The 20,667-nt window shown below is 46.4% G+C and overlaps 1 protein-coding gene across 2 annotated transcripts in view; it reads left to right on the top strand.

Annotated features, from left to right (window-relative positions):
- The window catches only part of ASTN1 (astrotactin 1), a 356,522-nt gene that overhangs the window by 318,020 nt on the left and 17,835 nt on the right, over positions 1 to 20,667 (top strand). For both annotated transcript variants that reach the window (XM_024976863.2, XM_024976862.2), the window contains 3 exons: positions 3,305 to 3,456; positions 5,096 to 5,231; positions 11,882 to 11,982. In XM_024976863.2, coding sequence (XP_024832631.1) covers positions 3,305 to 3,456; positions 5,096 to 5,231; positions 11,882 to 11,982 — 389 coding nt within the window. The remainder of the gene's footprint in view (positions 1 to 3,304; positions 3,457 to 5,095; positions 5,232 to 11,881; positions 11,983 to 20,667) is intronic.

The raw sequence follows: 20,667 nt of genomic DNA, 5'->3' as shown, positions 1-20,667 counted from the left end.
AAAAAAGGGGGATCATATGAGACATTTAAAGACAATGTGAAAAAGAAATGGTCAAGTATGAATCTGAAGAATAATGAAGCCTTCATGAAGGAGATGGCACTGGAATTTCTCCCTGAAGGTGGAGAAAGCAGGATAACATGGCTCAAAGCTAAGAGGGGAAAATGTGCTAGAAGTGGACGAAGTTAGAGATCAATTATAAGGCCCGGGCAAAAAGCACACTGACTGGGCGGCAGGCAGCGTGTAGAACGGTAAAGCAGTTATCACCCTTCCCCTTTAATAGACAGGGAAACGGACTCAGGAGGATGAAATAGTTTTTTCTAAAGTCATAGAACAGGAAGCAGAGCCATAGCTGAGAGACCGTGGTCTTAGCCATCATAGTACAGAGAGGATACCTCTGAGAGATGACTTTGGGTCAAACCAGTAGAGTTTGGTGACTGGGAGTGAGAAGGAAGGAGAAGTTGAGAATGGACTTAAGCCTTATGACTGGAGTGGCTGGGAAGATGAATAGGCTACAACTGAGAAAAGAAGCATCCCAGGAGAAGCAGGTTTGAGGAGGAGGTTGACTCCCTCCGGACCTGCCTTAGAGTTATAGTGGGACAGTCTTACAGAGATGGTCACTGGTCAGCAGGAAAGATGATCTGAGCTCTGTAACAAAGTAACCACTAGAGATAAGAAGGTTGAACTCAGCCCCGAAGAAATGAGAAACAGAACCAGAGCTAGGAGAAAGGGTGCTCCAGACTATCAACCATAAAGAGTGGCAGGTCAAGGACGCGTGCTAAGGGGTATCTGCATGTGAGGGATGAACAAATGCAAAGGGCTCAAAGGTAGCTGAGAATGAACATGTCCAGCTTCCATCCCTGGATTCCATCCCCTCCGAGGAAGGCTGAACAGAATTGGCTGGACTCATGTAAAGGGCAGGAACCCCTGTTAGTCTACAGTGGGGCTTCAACCATGGGAGTGAGGCACAGAAATACTGTGTCTACTAAAGAGGGCTGGTTGGACAAGCTAGAGAAGCCTGGCCCCATGAACTGTCACGCAAAGGGAGCCCAAAGGGAGGATCAGGACCTGGTAACTGGAGGGCTGAGTAAGTGGGAGCAAGAGGGTAGGAGAAAACAAGCAAGGGAGAGGCTGGCCTGGGTGCACACTGCCCTCTGATCTGTTCCATGCAGGTGCTGGTGGGCATTAGAGGGCCAGGACTGAGCAGGAAGAACACTGAGACTGAGGAGAGCACAGTGCTGGAGGGTCATTACAAGTCCAATGTCTCCTTAGGTCTTTTCTATTTGGGCAACTTTAGACACACCAGCCACTGGCTTCTTGCTCTTTATAGCCATGATGTGGACCTCTTAACTTGAAAGGGAATCAAGCTCATTATGAGTAAAAGCTCTTTCTTTTGGTACAAAGGGAGACCCTAAAAATGGTGCTTCTAGACTGATTCACCAACTAAAACAGCTAGCTTTGAAATACTGAAGCCACCAAATTGTTATCATCAGGCGGACACAAAATCCAGTTATTAGTGTGAGCTGATTTCATTTCTAAAGCTGCATTGACTAAATGTCACAGCAAAAAATCAAACTGGGCTAAATTTCCATAAACAGGAAAGTCTATTAAGGATTTTGCCTTCCTTGTCAACTCTAATCACTTCTTCCATCACCAGACCTTAATTTCTTGAATTTTTATCAGTAGTTAGATATAGAGATGCACTCTAAGTTCTACACAAGCCTGTGTAAATCATACACAGTCCTATTTTTCGGTAGAGGCCACAGCCTTAGTCCCTATTTTCACAGAATCTGAATTCTCAGAAAGCCTTAGTTACTTAAGCTTCCTAATGTTTTTTTTTTTTTTTTCCTTCAAAATAGCCCTGTGCATATGATTCTAATTAATGAATTTGTCAGTCTTTGCACTGTTTTGGGTCTGCTCCATCTTTACTGTCATATGCAAACTATGCACTCCTTCCTAGTAAGCCACTGAAGAGCATGTGGTTTGTATTATTTTCCCACCAGTTGAATTCCTTGCTGTCACTCCCAGAGTCTCCCATGATTTCTTGTTAGAGTTCTTATCACACGTGATTCCAATCACATGTATAATTGTGTGTTGGTCTGGTGACCACTCCCTAGAAGAAGGGACTGGAGCTGGCTCAGGCATCCTCAGCACCAAGCATATTCTTACAAGTAATGGGTGCTTAATAAACATGTGTTGAACTGAAATTGAACATTGCTTTGGTATGATCCGTCCACACTACCTTGCCTGGGAATCCTTGAGACCAGTGATACCTCTTTGAGCTCAGCAGAGACTAGAGGGCCTTGCTTATGGGTGGTCATGAGATAGAGGAGTCAAGGTTGGGAATGAATGGCAGAGACACACGTAAGGGAAGGCGGCTGGCGTGATCAAGAACTGGGAAAACTCCCCGAAGCCAGTGGTCTAGGAAGGAACAAAGACAAGAAGCAAATGAGAAACCTATAGCACACACATGAAGCCAGAACAAAGACAGAGAAGGGAAACCTCTTGGATCATTAGAAAATCCATACCAGTGGATGTCAGTAATGTTTCTTGAATCTCTACCATGCACAATCAGAGATGAGGTGGCAAAGAGTGGTCAAAATGGACGCCTGACATGACATGAGGAGACAGTGAATTGGGAAAAGCGATGAAAGACTGGAATCAGGAATCGGGATCTTCATAGGAACCCAAGAGCAAAGATAGAAACTGAAATCAGAACCTGCGTTTGCAGACGCAGGCCATCGCCCTAAGGAGAACTGGACATGTGTCCAGTGAACATGAACTCCAAACTGAGCAGATGTCGGTCCCCGTAACAAGAGGGGAAGCCAGGGTTCCCCCAGTAGGGCAGACCCTATAATGTTCTCGAAGCTGAGCCGACTGTCCTTCTTAATAAAGAGTTCTCCCAGACATTACCTTCAGTGGGCCTTGGTATGAGTCTTATAGGGACATTTTCTTATTTTCAAGAGCAAATCCAGAAATTAAAGGCCCTCTCCACTCACCCTGTGCAATATAAGTATTCGTTTATCTTTGACTTACCTGCTTATTTATTTACCAATAAATGTTGAGTTCCCAATTTGTAATGGGCTCTTAGAGGAACAAAATATAGACTTTAAGGACCTTCAAGAATCTTTACTTTTTAGTCAAGGAGACAGGCTCTCAAATACATCATTTTAGTGGCTGGTCAAGAAAAGTTAGAAAAAAGAGAGTTTACCATGTAACAGTTGGGAAGGTGGCCAGCGGTGGTATCAGGAGACATCCCAGGTCTGGGCCGGGTCCTTGTCTCACGTTTCTTCCTGTCTGCACTCAGGCTGAGACTGTCCACAGTTCACGAGCCCAGCAGCACCCTTGTGGTCCTGGAGTGGGAGCACTCAGAGCCTCCGATCGGGGTGCAGATTGTTGATTACCTCATCCGTCAAGAGAAAGTCACTGACAGGATGGACCACTCCAAAGTGGAGACAGGTGAGCGTCTCCCACTGGGCAGGCTCATCTTGCTCCAAGGTAGCAAAGAGAAAAGGAAAATGTCCTGCCTCCTGCCTTTGCCCCCGGTCCCCAGGATCCCCGGGTCACGTGGGAAGAGCAGGGAGAAGCAGCAGCAGCCGGTCTTTCCCATTTAAGAGTTTTTGCATTGTGAGTAGCTGACGAAGTCTTGTTTTGATTTTGTTTTCCTCTTTGTTTATGAAAGAGGTGTCCGTTTCATTGCCTCTAGGCACACTTACAAAGAAACAACAATATAATATGCTAGTTATCCTAGGCCACAATTAGGAAACAATTCTGTGTTAACCACTGCCATGATTACAGGAAAAAAAAATAAAATCCCTTTGCTATAACCCCCACTCCCCACCCCAGCCAGGCAAAAGCATGTAGAAACAGATGTGCTTATTACCCTGTGTCTTGTCCTAAAGCAAGGACAGGCTTTTGCCAGGTCCTAAAGCAAGCAAGCAAAAGATCCTTTTGCTTGTCCTAAAGCAAGGACCTGCTTTTGCCAGGGCCTGCTGGAAGAGGGAAGTCTTAAAGGAGTGGAAGTACCCCGTGAAAAATGTTTCATGCCTATTTACTGTCTACACATAGAGAAAAGTCAACATAAATCATTCCTAAAACTGACGCATGAACATGGGCACCAGCAGGGTGGTCTCATTCAGGGCAAATAACTTCTGGTGAAGCTATCACGGAGGCTTGGGAACATATGCACTGCCTTCGGGCATGGAGAGCTGGCTCCTGCTTCTTCTGGGCCTTTCCTTATGTGCACAGGTATTGTGAAGGTCTGAGAAAAGGTCTGGCTGTGACCACTGACCAGAACAGATGTTCTCTGCCAGAGCCAAGAACGTGTCATAAAAGGGCTTGCTGGTGTGCTGGGTCCATCGTGCCTTGGTTGTTTCTGAACTAACTCTGGACAGATGGCTCCAAACTGATTAGTTAGGTGTGAATCACTCAGAAAAGACCATTCCTTCTAGGTCTCCTTTCCCTACTGGGAATTTAAGATCAGGGATCAAGACTTCCTTGGTGGTCCAGGGGTTAAGACCCCACCTTCCAACGCCAGAGATGTGAAGTTCTATCCCTGATTGGGGAACTGAAATCCCACATGCCCTTGGGTGCAGCCAAAATTTAAAAAATAATAAATTCAGCTCAGTTCAGTCAAACAGTCATGTCCAAATCTTTGCGACCCCATGGACTACAGCACGCCAGACCTCCCTGTCCATCACCAACTCCTGGAGCCTGCTCACACTTATGTCCATCGAGTCAGTGATGCCATCCAACCATTTCATCCTCTGTCATCCCCTTCTCCTCCTGCCTTCAATCTTTCCCAGCATCAGGGTCTTTTCCAATGAGTCAGTTCTTCACATCAGGTAGTCAAAGTATTGGAGCTTCAGCTTCAGCATCAGTCCTTCCAATGAACATTCAGGACTGATTTCCTTTAGGATTGACTGGTTTGATCTCCTTGCAGTCCAAGGGAATCTATAAATTAATTAATTACAAAAAAAAAAGAAGATGGGGGACCAAATGATTTGCATATTAAGTTTTCATGGAGTTGATCATCACCAGACATTGCTTGGCCATCACTGTTTCTCATGCCTTTTCTATTACTTGCTGTTCTGGGCAGAAACGGTGCTAAGCTTCGTAGACGACATCATCTCTGGAGCGAAGTCTCCTTGTGCGATGCCCTCTCAGGTCCCAGACAAGCAGCTCACCACAATCTCTCTGATCATCCGATGCCTGGAACCCGACACCATCTACATGTGAGTGACAGACACCCACCTCGTTATTCCTTGTCTTGAACGCCCCAAGACTTTTAACTCGTTCCTTTTTACTACTTGAGCTCCTTTACAGACTTGGAAAAATGTAAGTGTTCCAAATCTTGTCTCAATCATCATTATAGTGTTTTGTGTGTTAGTCGCTTAGTCGTGTCTGACTCTTTGTGACCCCATGGACTGTAGCCCACCATGGGGTTTTCCAGGCAAGAAGACTGGAGTGGGTTGTCATATCCTTCTTCAGGGAATCTTCTGACCCAGGTAGGTCTCCCACATGGCAGGCAGATTCTTTACCGTCTGAGCCACCAGGGAAACCCTGGCATTATAAGGGACTTTCTAAACAATGGATGGGGAGGATCAAAAAAGATAATATAATCCCATCCTAATTTGCAACACAGAGGGGAAAAACATAAACAGCTAGCTTTAACATCAAGCAGAATGAAATAAAAGCTAGATATAAAAGAGCAACGAACATGTCGTAGAAGAGAAAAGAAAGTTGTGATTCATTCTAAGTAGAGTGGAAGTCATCTGAACTGGGTTGTACAGATTTAATGGCAACCCACTCCAGTGTTCTTGCCTGGAGAATCCCAGGGATGGCAGAGCCTGGTGGGCTGCCGTCTATGGGGTCGCACAGAGTCAGACACGACTGAAGTGATGCAGCAGCAGCAGCAGCAGCAGCAGCACCATGTTAGAAAAGGCACACCAGGTGGAGCCAACAGCCAGGGCAGAGGTGAAGAGGGGCGATGGCGAGAGGCCAGGAGGCGATGGGGTGGAAACAGATGGTGAAGCAAGGGGCTAGACGAAAGTGAACTCAGGAGAATAAAGTGAATGCTGAAAGTCAGAGGATAGAATACTAAGAGCTCTGCTTTAAAAAATCTAGCCTCAGCCACATTGACATAGCTTTATAGAGGTGAGAGATGGTCTTTCTTCAAAGAAAATACAGCGAGCTCCTATCTTGGGGCACTTGGACCGGCTCTATTCTTGCTGGTAGCGCTTCCCTGGTTCCCTCTGTGCTCTGGGAACAACTGTGAAGTATTTTCGAAACAAACATAAAAGACACCAAAAGAGGAAAGATAGTGATGGAATCTAAGTCATGATGGGAACACTGGGGGACGAAGGCAGAATTCATAGTGATGTAGTTCTGGGACCCTTTGACCCCATCAGTATGAAAAACATTTAGCAGTTTATAGATGAGGTCATGAGAATAGAGTTAAGGTTTCCAGAATAAATCGTTTCTATTTCCACAGTGAAAGAGTTCAAAGATGAAAAGCACAGGAAATGTGAGTGACATGGATTGCAAAATGAACTTCCATGCTCAGGCTGAATGTCTTCAGTACAGGAAAGAGAGATGTAACCAAGGGGCTGGGCTGATGACAGCAAAATACATAAAGACAAGTGATATTCTGGAGGAGCTGGAAAATATAGAGAGACATAAATGGGGATAGTAGGACAAAGGCAAGTCTGCTCAGGATTCTCATTAGCTGGCCTGTGGTTTGGGCAGCCTTGGTTCAGTGTTAAAGGCTCCTCCTGCCAATGCAGGAGATGCAAGAGTCAAGCATTTGATATCTGGGTTGGGAAGATCCCCTGGGGGAGGGCATGGCAACCCACTCCAGTATTCTTGCCTGGAGAATCTCATGGACAGAGGAACCTGATGGGATACAGTCTATGGGATTGCAAAGAGTCGGACATGACTAAGTGACTGAGCATGCACGTCCTTCATTAGTAGAGGAACCAACACGAGAAACAAAGGTTTGGAAATATGGAACACCTAACCCACTGGAAATGCCTCAAACTCGGTGCAACTGGAATTCCCATATATAATGAGGGCTCAGTAATTCCTGTCACTAAGTTACAGCTGTTAATGAGGAATTTCAAGGCTCCTATGAGCGGGAGGCTGGCCTGGGTGTCTGTTAGGAGCACCAGTCCTTACCCACCCTGGGACCCTCCTCATGTTGGCCTTGGTCTGGCTACATTTCCTGATCAAAGACATGAGTCTGATGGCTTCTCCAACTCTGCTATCCCAGGTGAGTTTTCAGTGTCTCCCACTTAAGTCTTGTAAAACACAAACGTTCTGTCAAGGTTGATTGCAGAAGAAATGATGAGACTGCAGGAGCCAGAGGGAAAAATAAACAGCCAACCTCCACTAGGTGGCGCTGCAGATCACATGCAGAGGGCACGCGGGCAGGCCTGGGAGAGAGGCTCCTCTCTGCAGAGCTATCAAGTGAACCAGAGCATCAGTCCCTGGCTTAAGGAGGGGAGCCCTGCATTAAGAGCTGAGAACACACGGGCCCCACACCTGGCTTTGTTCCTAGCCGACGAGTGATGAAGTGGGACACAACGTTTCTGCAGCTGTTTCCTTATCTGTAATACAGAGGAAGGCAGCCTTCACTTACGGCACGTTCACTAGATGTAGGTGTTTCTAGGAACCCTCCAACCTTGCGAGATTAGGGTTACTGTTCCCATTTTATAGTTGAGGAAACTGAGTTCAGCAGCACTAAGTAACTTCCTCTGAATCACACAGCTTGTCGTCTGGCAGTGGTGGGTGGTTAAGAACTGAATCAATGTTTGCACTTTCTTCACTGCATCTCACTCCCAGCCAGCCCAGGCTACTGGAAGGATAAAGCATGATCTTATTACTCACGTTAAAGCACAGAGCTGGATCTTCACCTGAGGTCCACAGAGGCAGAACATCCTTTCAGTATAACTGGCTCACTTTGTCATCCTACCCACTTTATTTGACGCATTGGAAAAGCATTATTCTGAGAAAGGCCTACAGTGCAAAAACAGCTAAGAATCCCTGGTTAACAGGGAGTGTCCGGTCCAACACCTTCATTTTACACACGAGGAAACTGAGGCCAGAGTGGGGAGATGACTCCTGAGCCTTGTAGCCCACCATCCACATCACAGTGTGTGCCCACAGGAGAGCTGCTGCCTTTGGAGGGTGGGGGATGAGACAGTGAACAGATAATTCAGAAAGAGGGAGTGGATTTGGAGCCATGTGCAGAAACCACCACGCCTGGAGCAGGCAAGGGTGAAAGTTGCAGATAGAGGCAGTCAGCCCTCGGCAGGAAGCCCAAGGATGCTCCTTGCACATTAAGTTTCAGTCCTTTAAAACATCAGCCCTGGAGCCAGAGCAGGGTTTCAGTGGTTCACAAACACACATCCTCACGATACACGTGTCATCACACAGGCTCTGACGACAGGCTGAGCAATCCCAGCAGGCAGGCAGTGGTGGAAAGGGACCGGCGGCTCTGGGCAAGGCCGTAGGAGCACCTACACATCAGCCCTCCGGACTGGGGGCAGAGCTTATCTCTTCTGCCCACTGATTCCAGCTACTTACTGTCCTATAAGTGTCCGAAAGTAGAAATGATGATGCTGACAATGAACAGAGAAGACTTCCTGAAGTAACTGCACGTGACATTTCCGCTTGAAATGCATAAAGTGTTCCCCAAGCTTGCTTCAACAGTAAAAGTAATCTGGCTACTCCTCAGGGTCCCTCCAGGACTGAGAGAGCCAGGACCCCTGAGGACAGTCTCTTAGGCCAAGAGTCTTCTTTATTTAGAAGCATGTGGGGAAGCATTGCCTTTCCTAATACCTTGCTTTGCTATTAAAAATGATAAGGGCTTAGGACCCTAAATTGTATACTAATTGCCCAGTCAGAGCAATGAGAATTAAATACAGCACACACAATTTCATCCCAGCCCAGAATCCAGTAGACTCAGTGAGAACTCACAGCAGGATGAAGCACAAAGCGAAACTCAGAGGAATGGGCCAAGTGGGGTGGGGTGAGGATTAACTGCATCCCAGGCACTGAGAGAGAGCATCCATCTGACAGCCACTGTGCTGCCTGAGACTTAGGACGTTTCAGTCCAGGGAAACTGCTAGAAATCAAGCGTCCAATAAGGTGTGCTACAAGAGGTGGCTGGAACCCATTATCGACAGTCCAGGGCAGGTGACCCCTAAACTGGTAAATATTCAGGCAGACAGCATCACATGGCCCATCAGCAGCTAGCAAGATGCCAGCCCTGACCTGGAGTCCTAAGGCGATTCTCAAGACCCTGGGAGGTGGACGGGAAAAGATGAAGCAGAGCGATCTTACAGAGGATGGGACATCAGGCAAGCTGGATCTCAGGGAGGGGGTTCAGGAGGTGGGCTCAGACACATAGTTGGGGAGGGGTCGGTGAAGGAAGAGAGCCTGGTGGTAAGAGCAGGGCACAGGGCCAGGCTCACGCTAGCAGTCCTGTGACTTTGCTGGCAGCGGGGCATTGACCTCATGGAGAATAGGATTTCCTCTTTGCTGACTCTGGTGAGAAGGGACACTGGAAATGGGGTCAGGGTAGAGTCTGCATGTGAGGGTGAGGGGGAATGCATTCATGTGGGAGTCCCTGAAAGGTGGGGCGCAGGTCTACAGTCTGCCCTGTGTACCTCTGGGCCCATCCCTGACAAACAGCTCAAGATGATCTCGAGCAGAAGGGCAGAGAAGGAAGGTGGACCTGGCCTGAGACCGGGATGTGGGGATAAGACTGCGAAACAGAGCAGGTACCAGAAGGGCAGATCAGATGTGCCAGATTCAGGTTTGGTGGCCTCAGTCACAATTCTAGAAATAGTGGCAAGAGGTTTGTGTTTGTGTGTTGCAGGGTCTAGAAGGAATGATGAAAAATTCTGGGGGCTGCATTGCTAGGGATCCAGGCAGCCCAGAGTGTGGGCCTGGATGCCAAGGGCTCAGATCTAGGAGGGGAGGGATGGTCGAGGAGAAGGGCAGCCAGCCCCTGAGTTTTGGATCAGGGTGGCAGAGGGGTTTAATACCAGGCAAGGTGCTGGATCTGAGCTAAGGAGCAAGGCAAGAAGCAGAGGGCAGTAGAATCGACAGAGTCACATGTACACCTAAGATGGGAAAGCCACACACCTGGTCCTTGTTTGATTGAAAGCAAAGAGGCGGGGCGGTCCTGAACAGCCGGTGGGGTGGGATTCCAGCATGAGACTCTGAGGAGGGCAGAGGGAGGGAAAACAGCACATCAGGACACACAGGTTCTTAGCACTGACCATTTCCCGGGTTTCTCGGCGGGTAGATGCAAGGCTGTCTTTTCTCTGCCGAGAGACTCGTGTATTTCCTGGCAGAGTCTTTAGGCAATTTCCATTTCTTTTCTGCCTCACCAGTTCAGCTGTCTGAGGCTCATTTACCTGAACAGGTACCCAAGCCCCTCTGTCTCGGGGCCTCTTTCTTCTTTTCACCTCTCTTCCCCGCTGCAGCTCTGCCCAGAGGAAAGAAGATCCAGACTTGCCAATAAATGCAACCTCCCAAGGAGACACAGCAAAAGAGAAAGAGACAAGAAAAGCAGTGTTAATGATTTGCTTTAGACTCACTAGATTAGTTGTTAGAGGCCCTGGGCACTGACACCAGGGGTTATCTTCATGGTTATATTCAAATTCCTCCCTGAGTAGCAGAGCCTGGTGTTGCTTTTTCCTCTGCATCCAGCTCCGTCACCCGAGGGGGAAGTTTTACATTCAGCCTTTGATGGCCGGGTCTTTATCCTCTTTCTGGGGTGAGTGTGTGTGTGTGTGTGTGTGTGTGTGTGTGTGTGTGTGTGTGTGTGTGTTGAAGGGTGGAGGGGGCTCTTAGAACCACATCTTCTCATTGCCAGGGCTAGCATAAGGTTTCCACTCTGGCCTCCTGGTCCATGGCTGGTAGCATCTCCATGGGTCAAAAGGAGTCTCATGTAGGAAATAGAGGGTTCAGTCATAGGCAAGTCAGGCCCCTTGATTCTGGCTGTTTCACTTCTGACTTTAAAGAGGAAAACTGTCCTCAGTGCTTGGCACAAAAACCTCAACTGAGCACAAGATGGACAGAACAGAATTGATAGTCGTGTCATTGGGCGCCAGGTACTATGTTAGGTGTTTCTGAGCCTTATTATCCTGTTTCATCTTCACAGTGATCTGCAAGCAATTTTATTATCATCCCCATTTCACAGAAAGGGAAAATAAAGCTCAGAGGTGTTAACTACAACTCCACATGGCAGGAAGTAGAGGTTTCAGACCCACATCAGACCATCTGTTTCTGTAGATGCATGCTCTTTTCCTCAGCTCAGTAGTTGTCAGGATGTAACAGTCATCAGGCGACCCACTCCAGTGTTCTTGCCTGGAGAATCCCAGGGACAGGGGAGCCTGGTTGGCTGCCATCTATGGGGTCGCACAGAGTCGGTCATGACTGAAGCGACTTAGCAGCAGCAGCAGCAGCAGCAACAGGCATCAGAGTCACCTGGAAGGCTTGTCATAGCACAGATTTTGTCCTCATGCCTAGAGTTTCTGATTCAGTAGATCTGGCATGGGGTATGAGGAATTTCATTGCTGTCCACTTCCCTGGCGATACTACTGGTCTGGGGACCCTACTTGGAGAAACACTGCCCTGTGCCATGATGGTTGCTATCATGCAATATCCTCAAGACAGCAAATGACAGCCCAGGACCTACCAGGAAGTAGTAAAAGACACTATACTACGTACTTTATGACCTGGGTGATGGTGGTAAGTGCACGACTGGGTGGCAAGAGCAGCCAGGGGAAACCCGTCCATCTGGGCAAGGCTGGGTTGTCAGCCAGAACCCGGTGAGTTCTCTCTGTTTATGCCCTCCTCTCCCTGCCAGGTTCACCCTGTGGGGCGTGGACAACACAGGGCGACGCTCCAGGCCAAGTGATGTGATTGTGAAGACGCCTTGCCCCGTGGTGGATGATGTCAAAGCTCAAGGTAAGAGACACGGAGGCCAGCAGAGTCTGCTGAGGGATGCTCCGGGGACCTCCCCTCGCCATGGGGAGCAAGGGAGTCAGACAGAACAGTCTGGAGTTCAGTGGGGAAGGGGGAGAATTCAAGGCTCAGGAGTGGAGCAACTCCTTTGCAGGAACTCCTCAACCTCTGCCTCTGGTGTGGAAATCTGCATTGCGCCCCGGTATTCCACATGGCCTGTGAGTCAGGGAGGTAGCAGACACTGGTGAAGGCCCCAGCCACACATGGCAGTACACCAGGTGCTTAGGGACGTGACGCCAGGTGCTTTAATACCTGTGACCTCTGCCCTCAGGATGCTCATCAGCTCACTTACCCTCTTCCCGTTTTTTTTTTTTTTTTGGTACATCTGAAAGATTATTCTGAATTACAGTAAAGGAAGACCACAGATTTAGAATGCATTGCTGTATGACTCCCTCCTACAAAAGATGTGTCGAAATCTTCATTCTGTATTTTGGAATTGTTATGGATCAGTTCTTTGGTAAAGAATTGTCCTTTTTCAATGCACCAGAATGAGCCCTTGTCAGTTAGGAAGAGTTGGTTTTCAGTCAAGATCCATTATATAGATAGCACATTTCTGACTGCTGCTTCTCATGAAGCTTCCTGGTGTCTGGATAGCGTCCCTTGCTCTAAGGTGTATTACATTCCCTCCACAACCAGGATTTTACCCTGCTGGGCACCCCTTCTGCAGGGCCCTGGCACTAGTTAAAGTGATCTGATCAACTACCAATATGTACTAGCACTTGGACTGCTAATGGAGCAATCAGTTCAGTTCAGTTCAGTTGTTCAGTCATGTCTGACTCTTTGTGACCCCATGAATCACAGCACACCAGGCCTCCCTGTCCATCACCAACTCCTGGAGTTCACCCAAACTCATGTCCATTGAGTTGGTGATGCCGTCCAGCCATCTCATCCTCTGTCATCCCCTTCTCCTCCTGCCCCCAATCCCTCCTAGCATCAGAGTCTTTTCCAATGAGTCAACTCATCGCATGAGGTGGCCTAAGTATTGGAGTTTCAGTTTAAGCATCAGTCCTTCCAAAGAACACCCAAGACTGATCTCCTTTAGAATAGACTGGTTGGATCTCCTTGCAGTCCAAGGGACTCTCAAGAGTCTTCTCCAACACCACAGTTTAAAAACATCAATTCTTTAGCGCTCAGCTTTCTTCACAGTCCAACTTTCACATCCATACATGACCACTGGAAAAACCATAGACTAGACGAAGCTTTGTTGGCAAAGTAATGTCTCTGCTTTTGAATATGCTATCTAGGTTGGTCATAACTTTCCTTCCAAGGAGTAAGCGTCTTTTAATTTCATGGCTACATTCACTATCTGCAGTGATTTTGGAGCCCCCCAAAATAAAGTCTGACACTATTGCCACTGTTTCCCCATCTATTTTCCATGAAGTGATGGGACCAGATGCCTTGATCTTCATTTTCTGAACGTTGAGCTTTAAGCCAACTTTTTCACTCTCCTCTTTCACTTTCATCAAGAGGCTTTTTAGTTTCTCTTCATTTTCTGCCATAAGGGTTAGCAATAGCATGTGCATATTAACAGAAATGGTGACTGATGTTAGAAGTTTAGGTTGCTCAGGTTTTGATAAGAGAAGTTTTCTTGCCAAGCTGGCCTGTCAGATCAGATCAGATCAGTCACTCAGTCGTGTCCGACTCTTTGCAACCCCATGAATCACAGCACGCCAGGCCTCCCTGTCCATCACCAACTCCTGGAGTTCACCCAGACTCACGTCCTTCGAGTCAGTAATGCCATCCAGCCATCTCATCCTCTGTCGTCCTCTTCTCCTCCTGCCCCCAATCCCTCCCAGCATCAGAGTCTTTTCCAATGAGTCAACTCATCGCATGAGGTGGCCAAAGTACTGGAGTTTCAGTTTAAGCATCAGTCCTTCCAAAGAACACCCAGGACTGATCTCCTTTAGAATAGACTGGTTGGATCTCCTTGCAGTCCAAGGGACTCTCAAGAGTCTTCTCCAACACCACAGTTCAAAAGCATCAATTCTTCGGCACTCAGCCTTCTTCACAGTCCAACTCTCACATCCATACATGACCACAGGAAAAACCATAGCCTTGACTAGACGAACCTTTGTTGGCAAAGTAATGTCTCTGCTTTTGAATATGCTATCTAGGTTGGTCATAACTTTCCTTCCAAGGAGTAAGCGTCTTTTAATTTCATGGCTGCAGTCACCATCTGCAGTGATTTTGGAGTCCCCAAAAATAAAGTCTGACACTGTTTCCACTGTTTCCCCATCTATTTCCCATGAAGTGATGGGACCGGATGCCATGATTTTCGTTTTCTGAATGTTGAGCTTTGAGCCAACTTTTTCACTCTCCTCTTTCACTTTCATCAAGAGGCTTTTGAGTTCCTCTTCACTTTCTGCCATAAGGGTGATGTCATCTGCATATCTGAGGTTATTGATATTTCTCCCAGCAATCTTGATTCCAGCTTGTGTTTCTTCCAGTCCAGCGGTTCTCATGATGTACTCTGCATATAAGTTAAATAATCAGGGTGACAATATACAGCCTTGATGTCCTCCTTTTCCAATTTGGAACCAGTCTGTTTTTCCATGTCCAGTTCTAACTGTTGCTTCCTGACCTGCATACAAATTTCTCAAGAGGCAGATCAGGTGGTCTGGTATTCCCATCTCTTTCAGAATTTTCCACAGTGTATTGTGATCCACACAGTCAAAGGCTTTGGCATAGTCAATAAAGCAGAAATAGATGATCTTCTGAAACTCTCTTGCTTTTTCCATGATTCAGCGGGTGTTGGCAATTTGATCTCTGGTTCCTCTGCCTTTTCTAAAACCAGCTTGAACATCTGGAAGTTCATGGTTCACGTATTGCTGAACCCTGGCTTGGAGAATTTTGAGCATTATTTTACTAGCGTGTGAGATGAGTGCAATTGTGAGGTACTTTGAGCATTCTTTGGCATTGCCTTTCTTTGGGATTGGAATGAAAAATGACCTTTTCCAGTCCTGTGGCCACTGCTGAGTTTTCCAAATGTGCTGGAAGCAGCACTTTCACAGCATCATCTTTCAGGATTTGGAATAGCTCAACTGGAATTCTATCACCTCCACTAGCTTTGTTCGTAGTGATGCTTTCTAAGGCCCACTTGACTTCACATTCCAGGATGTCTGGCTCTAGGTCAGTGACCACACCATCAATATTATCTGGGTCGTGAAGATCTTTTTTGTACAGTTCTTCTGTGTATTCTTGCCATCTCTTTTTAATATCTTCTGCTTTTGTTAGGTCCATACCATTTCTGTCCTTTATTGAGCCCATCTTTGCATGAAATGTGCCTTTGGTATCTCTGAAGAGATACCTAGTCTTTCCCATTCTGTTGTTTTCCTCTATTTCTTTGCATTGATTGCTGAAGAAGGCTTTCTTATCTCTTCTTGCTATTCTTTGGAACTCTGCATTCAGATGTTTATATCTTTCCTTTTCTCCTTTGCTTTTTGCTTCTCTTCTTTTCACAGCTTTTGTAAGGCCTCCCCAGACAGCCATTTTGCTTTTTTGCATTTCTTTTCCATGGGAACGGTCTTGATCCCTGTCTCGTGTACAATGTCACGAACCTCATTCCATAGTTCATCAGGCACTCTTATCTATCAGATCTAGGCCCTTCAATCTATTTCTCACTTCCAATGTATAATCATAAGGTATTTGATTTAGGTCATACCTGAATGGTCTAGTGGTTTTCCCTATTTTCTTCGATTTAAGTCTGAATTTGGCAATGAGTTCATGGTCTGAGCCACAGTCAGCTCCTGGTCTTGTTTTTGCTGACTGTACAGAGCTTCTCCATCTTTGGCTGCAAAGAATATAATCAATCTGATTTTGGTGTTGACCATCTGGTGATGTCCATGTGTAGAGTCTTCTCTTGTGTTGTTGGAGGACGGTGTTTGTTATGACCAGTGCATTTTCTTGGCAAAACTCTTTTGTCTTTGCCCTGCTTCATTGCATATTCCAAGGCCAAATTTGCCTGTTACTCCAGGTGTTTCTTGACTTCCTACTTCTGCATTCCAGTCCTCTATAATGAAAAGGACATCTCTTTTGGGTGTTAGTTCTAAAAGGTCTTATAGGTCTTCATAGAACCATTCAACTTCAGCTTCTTCAGCGTTACTGGTTGGGGCATAGGGGTACCACAAGCTGGCCTGTGTGGTACACCTCAAATCACGCCAGCTGCCTCAAGTTGGTTATGAGTTGACAGAATCCCACAATGTTCAAGGGGTGATGCCATGGTAATGCAAAATCACACTGGGAAGAGAGACCTAAACCTACTTTATTTATTTAAAAAAATATTTTATCTATCTATTTACTTTGGCTGCGCTGGGTCTTCTAGTTGAAGAGAGCGGTGGCTGCTCTTTGGCTGTGGTGCGTGGGCTTCTCTGGCTGTGGAGCAGACTCTAGGGCTTGCAGGCCTCCGTAGTTGCAGCACGTGGGCTCAGTAGTTGCTGCCCTCAGGCTCTAAAGCTTGGGCTCAGCAGTTGTGGGCTTAGCTGCTCTGAGTCATGTGGGATCTTCCTGGACTAGGGATCGAACCTGTGTCTCCTGTTGCAGGGTGGATTCTTCACCCCTGGATCACCAGGGAAGGCCTGTTGTTGTTCAGTCCCCAAATCGTGACTGACTCTTTGCAACCCCATGGACAGCAGCACACCAGGCCTCCCTGTCCCTCAGTATCTCTCAGACTTTGCCCAAGTTTCACGTTCATTGAATTGGTGATGCCATCCAACCATCTCATCTTTTGTTGCCCTCTTCTTCTTCTGCCTTCTAGGGAAACCCTAGATCTACTTAATTAGGATCCCTGATGCTGTAGCACTTTAGAACTTTTGAAAGGGAAGGACCTTCATTTACTGCCTCATTAAACATGCATCGTACTCTAAAAGCATAGTTATTTTCAACACAGAAATCTGATCATTGTAATGCCTCATCTTACAACCCTTTAATGGGTTTCCATTCTTTTCCTGATGAAGATAAAAATATGTATCAGGCATATTAGGACCTAAATAGAGGAGCCCTTGCCCACTTCTCTGGCTTCTTCTTGCCCCTGCTCCCCAGCAATCTCTGTATTTTCTGAAGCCTCACTGCATCTCTCAGTACCTCGGCACATCATTTCCAACACGGAGGCTCTGCCTACGTTGGCCTTTGACCTCAAGTGTACTCCAGCCCCACCCCTTCCACTCATCAACTCCTCTCAGTCTACAGTTCTGAGCGAGCATCCCTGCTCCGAGCAGGGGTCCAGGGCCACAGCTCAATGCCCTCGTGGTACCATGTTTCTTTCCTTCAGAACACTTATCTCAGTTTTTTATTATAATGCCTTATTCAATGCCTGGGAGAAGGCAATGGCACCCCACTCCAGTACGCTTGCCTGGAAAATCCCATGGATGGAGGAGCCTGGAAGGCTGCAGTCCACGGGGTCGCTGAGGGTCGGACATGACTGAGTGACTTCACTTTCACTTTTCAGTTTCATGCATTGGAGAAGGAAATGGCAACCCACTCCAGTGTTCTTGCCTGGAGAATCCCAGGGACGGGGGAGCCTGCTGGGCTGCCGTCCAAGGGGTCACACAGAGTCGGACACGACTGAAGCGACTTAGCAGCAGCAGCAGTATTCAATGCCTGTCTTCCTCATTAGTCAGTGAGTTCCCTGAGAGCAGAGTTCTGCTCACAATGGGGTCCCTAACACTCAGAAAGCAACATGCTGACCAACTGGTTCCAGAAAACTTAGACTGTGGAGTCGGACCATGCAAGGTCAAGTTTCTGCTCTGCCATCTAACTACTTGACCCTGAGCAGGTTATTTCACTCCATGCCTCAGCTTATTACTCTGTAAAATGGAGTGGGGATTATGATACCCTAGGTAATTAGTTTCCAGTGAGATTTCAATAAGCCTTTGACTGTGTGGATCACAACAAACTATGGAAAATTCTGAAAGAAATGGGAATACCAGACCACCAGTAGTCATGTATGGATGTGAGAGTTGGACTATAAAGAAAGCTGAGTGCTGAAGAATTGATGCTTTTGAACTGTAGTGTTAGAGAAGACTCTTGAGAGTCCCTTGGACTGCAAGGAGATCCAACCAGTCCATCCTAAAGGAGATCAGTCCTGGGTGTTCACTGGAAGGACTGATGTTGAAGCTGAAACTCCAATACTTTGGCCACCTCACACAAAGAGTTGACTCATTTGAAAAGACGCTGATGCTGGGAAAGATTGAGGGCGGGAGGAGAAAGGGATGACAGAGGATGAGATGGTTGAATTGTGTCACCGACTCAACGGACATGAATTTGAGCAAGCTCCGGGAGTTGGTGATGGATGGGGAGGCCTGGCGTGCTGCAGTCCATGGGGCCACAAGGAGTGAGACACAACTGAGCAACTGAACTGAACTGAACTGATAGTTCAGTAAGTAAATTTATGTAACTTTTTAAAAAAATTATTGGAGTATAATTGATTTATAATGTTGTGTTAGTTTCAGATGTACAGCAAGGTGATCAGTTATACGTATACATAGATCCATTCTTTAGGTTCTTTTCCCACATAGGCTATTGCAGACTATTGAGTAGAGTTCCCTGTGCTATATGGTAGGTCTTTATTCATTATCTACTTTATATATACTAGTGTGTATATATAAAGTGTATATATAAAGTCGACCCCAATCTTCGCATTTATCCCTCCTCCCTCTTATCCTGTGGTAATTCCCATTTTGCTTATAATGTTAAATTAGATATTTAGAGGGTTATTATGTAAAAGACAGAAAACCTTCCTTTGTCTCTCAATGCTAATGAAGAGAAGACCTCTATTAGAAAATAGTTTTCAGCTTTATATCAAAATAATTCCCCCTGTCAGGACTGTTGGTCTTCACTGAGATGTTGTGGCTGACTGGAGACCTTTAAGTATAAGACCAATGTGCTTCTCTCTGGAGCAAATGCTGCCTGGCTTGTAAGGTGTGGACAGAATGAGTTTTGAACATCTGAGAAATCCCTCCATGATGAAAGCATAATCTGAGGTGGAATATCCTTAGAGGAGAGACTGGGGAGGACCCATGGCACCCTTACTTTATCATCTCTTGATTTCTTACTCCAAGCCAGAGCAGGGACAGGTGGTGAGAAGGTGCCCCAGTTCTTTCTGTTTTGGAGACTTTGCCAGTGTCCTTGCTGGCAGCAGCAGGCACCCTGGACTTCCTTGCTGAGTAGGCAGTGGGCTGGTTGACATCAGTGGGTGATCAGCAGGTAGGCGAGATGCCTCATAATGCCACCTGCAGGAAGAGATGGATAGAGCAACTCTGGAATAAAGAGTAGGACTTCCCAGGTGGCACTAGCAGTCAAGAACCCACCTGCCACTGCAGGAGTCATTAAAGAGACAGGTTTGATCCCTGGGTCAGGAAGATCCCCTGGAGGAAGGCATGGCAACCCACTCCAGTATTCTTGCCTGGAGAATCCCATGGACAGAGGAGCCTGGCAGGCTACAGTCCATGGGGTCACAAAGACCTGGGCACGACTGAAGCAATTTAGCATGTACACGAGGTAGAGTAATCAGCCAGGGAGAGACCCCTGTACTATTTCTCTGTGGGGCTTCTTTGTGTTAATTCTAGTACCCAAAGCATATCAAAATATGCTTCTGATCATTTGTGCTCCCTGGCAAAGAAGACTTTCTGAAACCCCAGCAGCGTAGCTGAGAGTACAAGAGGCAATTTAATGCTGAGAGAATGAAATAATGTTTCCAGGTCCTGTTATCCTTCAGCCAGGAAGGAGTCCTGTACAGAGCAGGTGTGGAGATTAATGAATTAGACTAATTAAGGGCATCCTTGCAAATTAGTACTGGCCTAGCAGTTATCCAAAAAAAACAAAAAAATGCTTTGCCTTCTTCAAACCCAGATGGTGATCATAAATATAACTCACTTGAGTGGAGTTTACAACTAGTAACAAATGGGAATTACCTTTTAAGTGACCCAGAGCATGACCTCAGCTCCTAATTATCTAATAGAAAGCCAGACTCTATTTCTTATATGATCATTTTCCTAAACTAGGAATTCTTCTATGAAGAATTTTAGAACCTCATGACTGTAAAGCCTTTGACCAAAAAAGTTTCTACCAGTAAAACCACCCTTCTCCTAGCAGGAAAGGCTATGTTCAGTAATAAGATCAACTTAGTCTCTAGGTTTGGGGTGCGGCCTTATAGGAGTTCTTCACTAAGCAAAGGCTAGTTCTGATCCATCTTTCCTCCAGCATCCATCCTCCTCTCCTGATGTCAAGCATAAATCCTATCCATTTCTTCATTGCTACTTCCACAGCCATTTATTCATTAATAACACACCCTGGTATTAGATGCTAAAGAAACAAAAAGAACAAGGCTCAGAATCTATTTGCAAGAATTCTGTCATCAGATTTCTGAATTTATCAAATAAAACAGCTTATTTCAAGCCCTTCCTAAATATCTGACTTAGGCTTTAGCGGGGAAAAAAATCCCTTGCCTCATGGAGACTATGTTTAAGCAGGGATGACAAAGCAAAAAACCAAAAAAAAAGTTGGGAAAATAAATACTGTGTCAGATAGTGACATATGTTATGGAGACATGCAAGCAGGGGAATGGTTTAAGAGCTGCAGAGAGTAGAATTTCAACTAGAGTGGGCTGGGAAGCAGCTGAGGAAGGAAGACACA

This window comes from Bos taurus, chromosome 16 (genome assembly GCF_002263795.3).
Source record: "Bos taurus isolate L1 Dominette 01449 registration number 42190680 breed Hereford chromosome 16, ARS-UCD2.0, whole genome shotgun sequence".
Classification (NCBI taxonomy): Eukaryota; Metazoa; Chordata; class Mammalia; order Artiodactyla; family Bovidae; genus Bos; species Bos taurus.
Note: the sequence above shows the minus strand (reverse complement) of the source record. Positions and strands in the feature narration are given on the sequence as shown.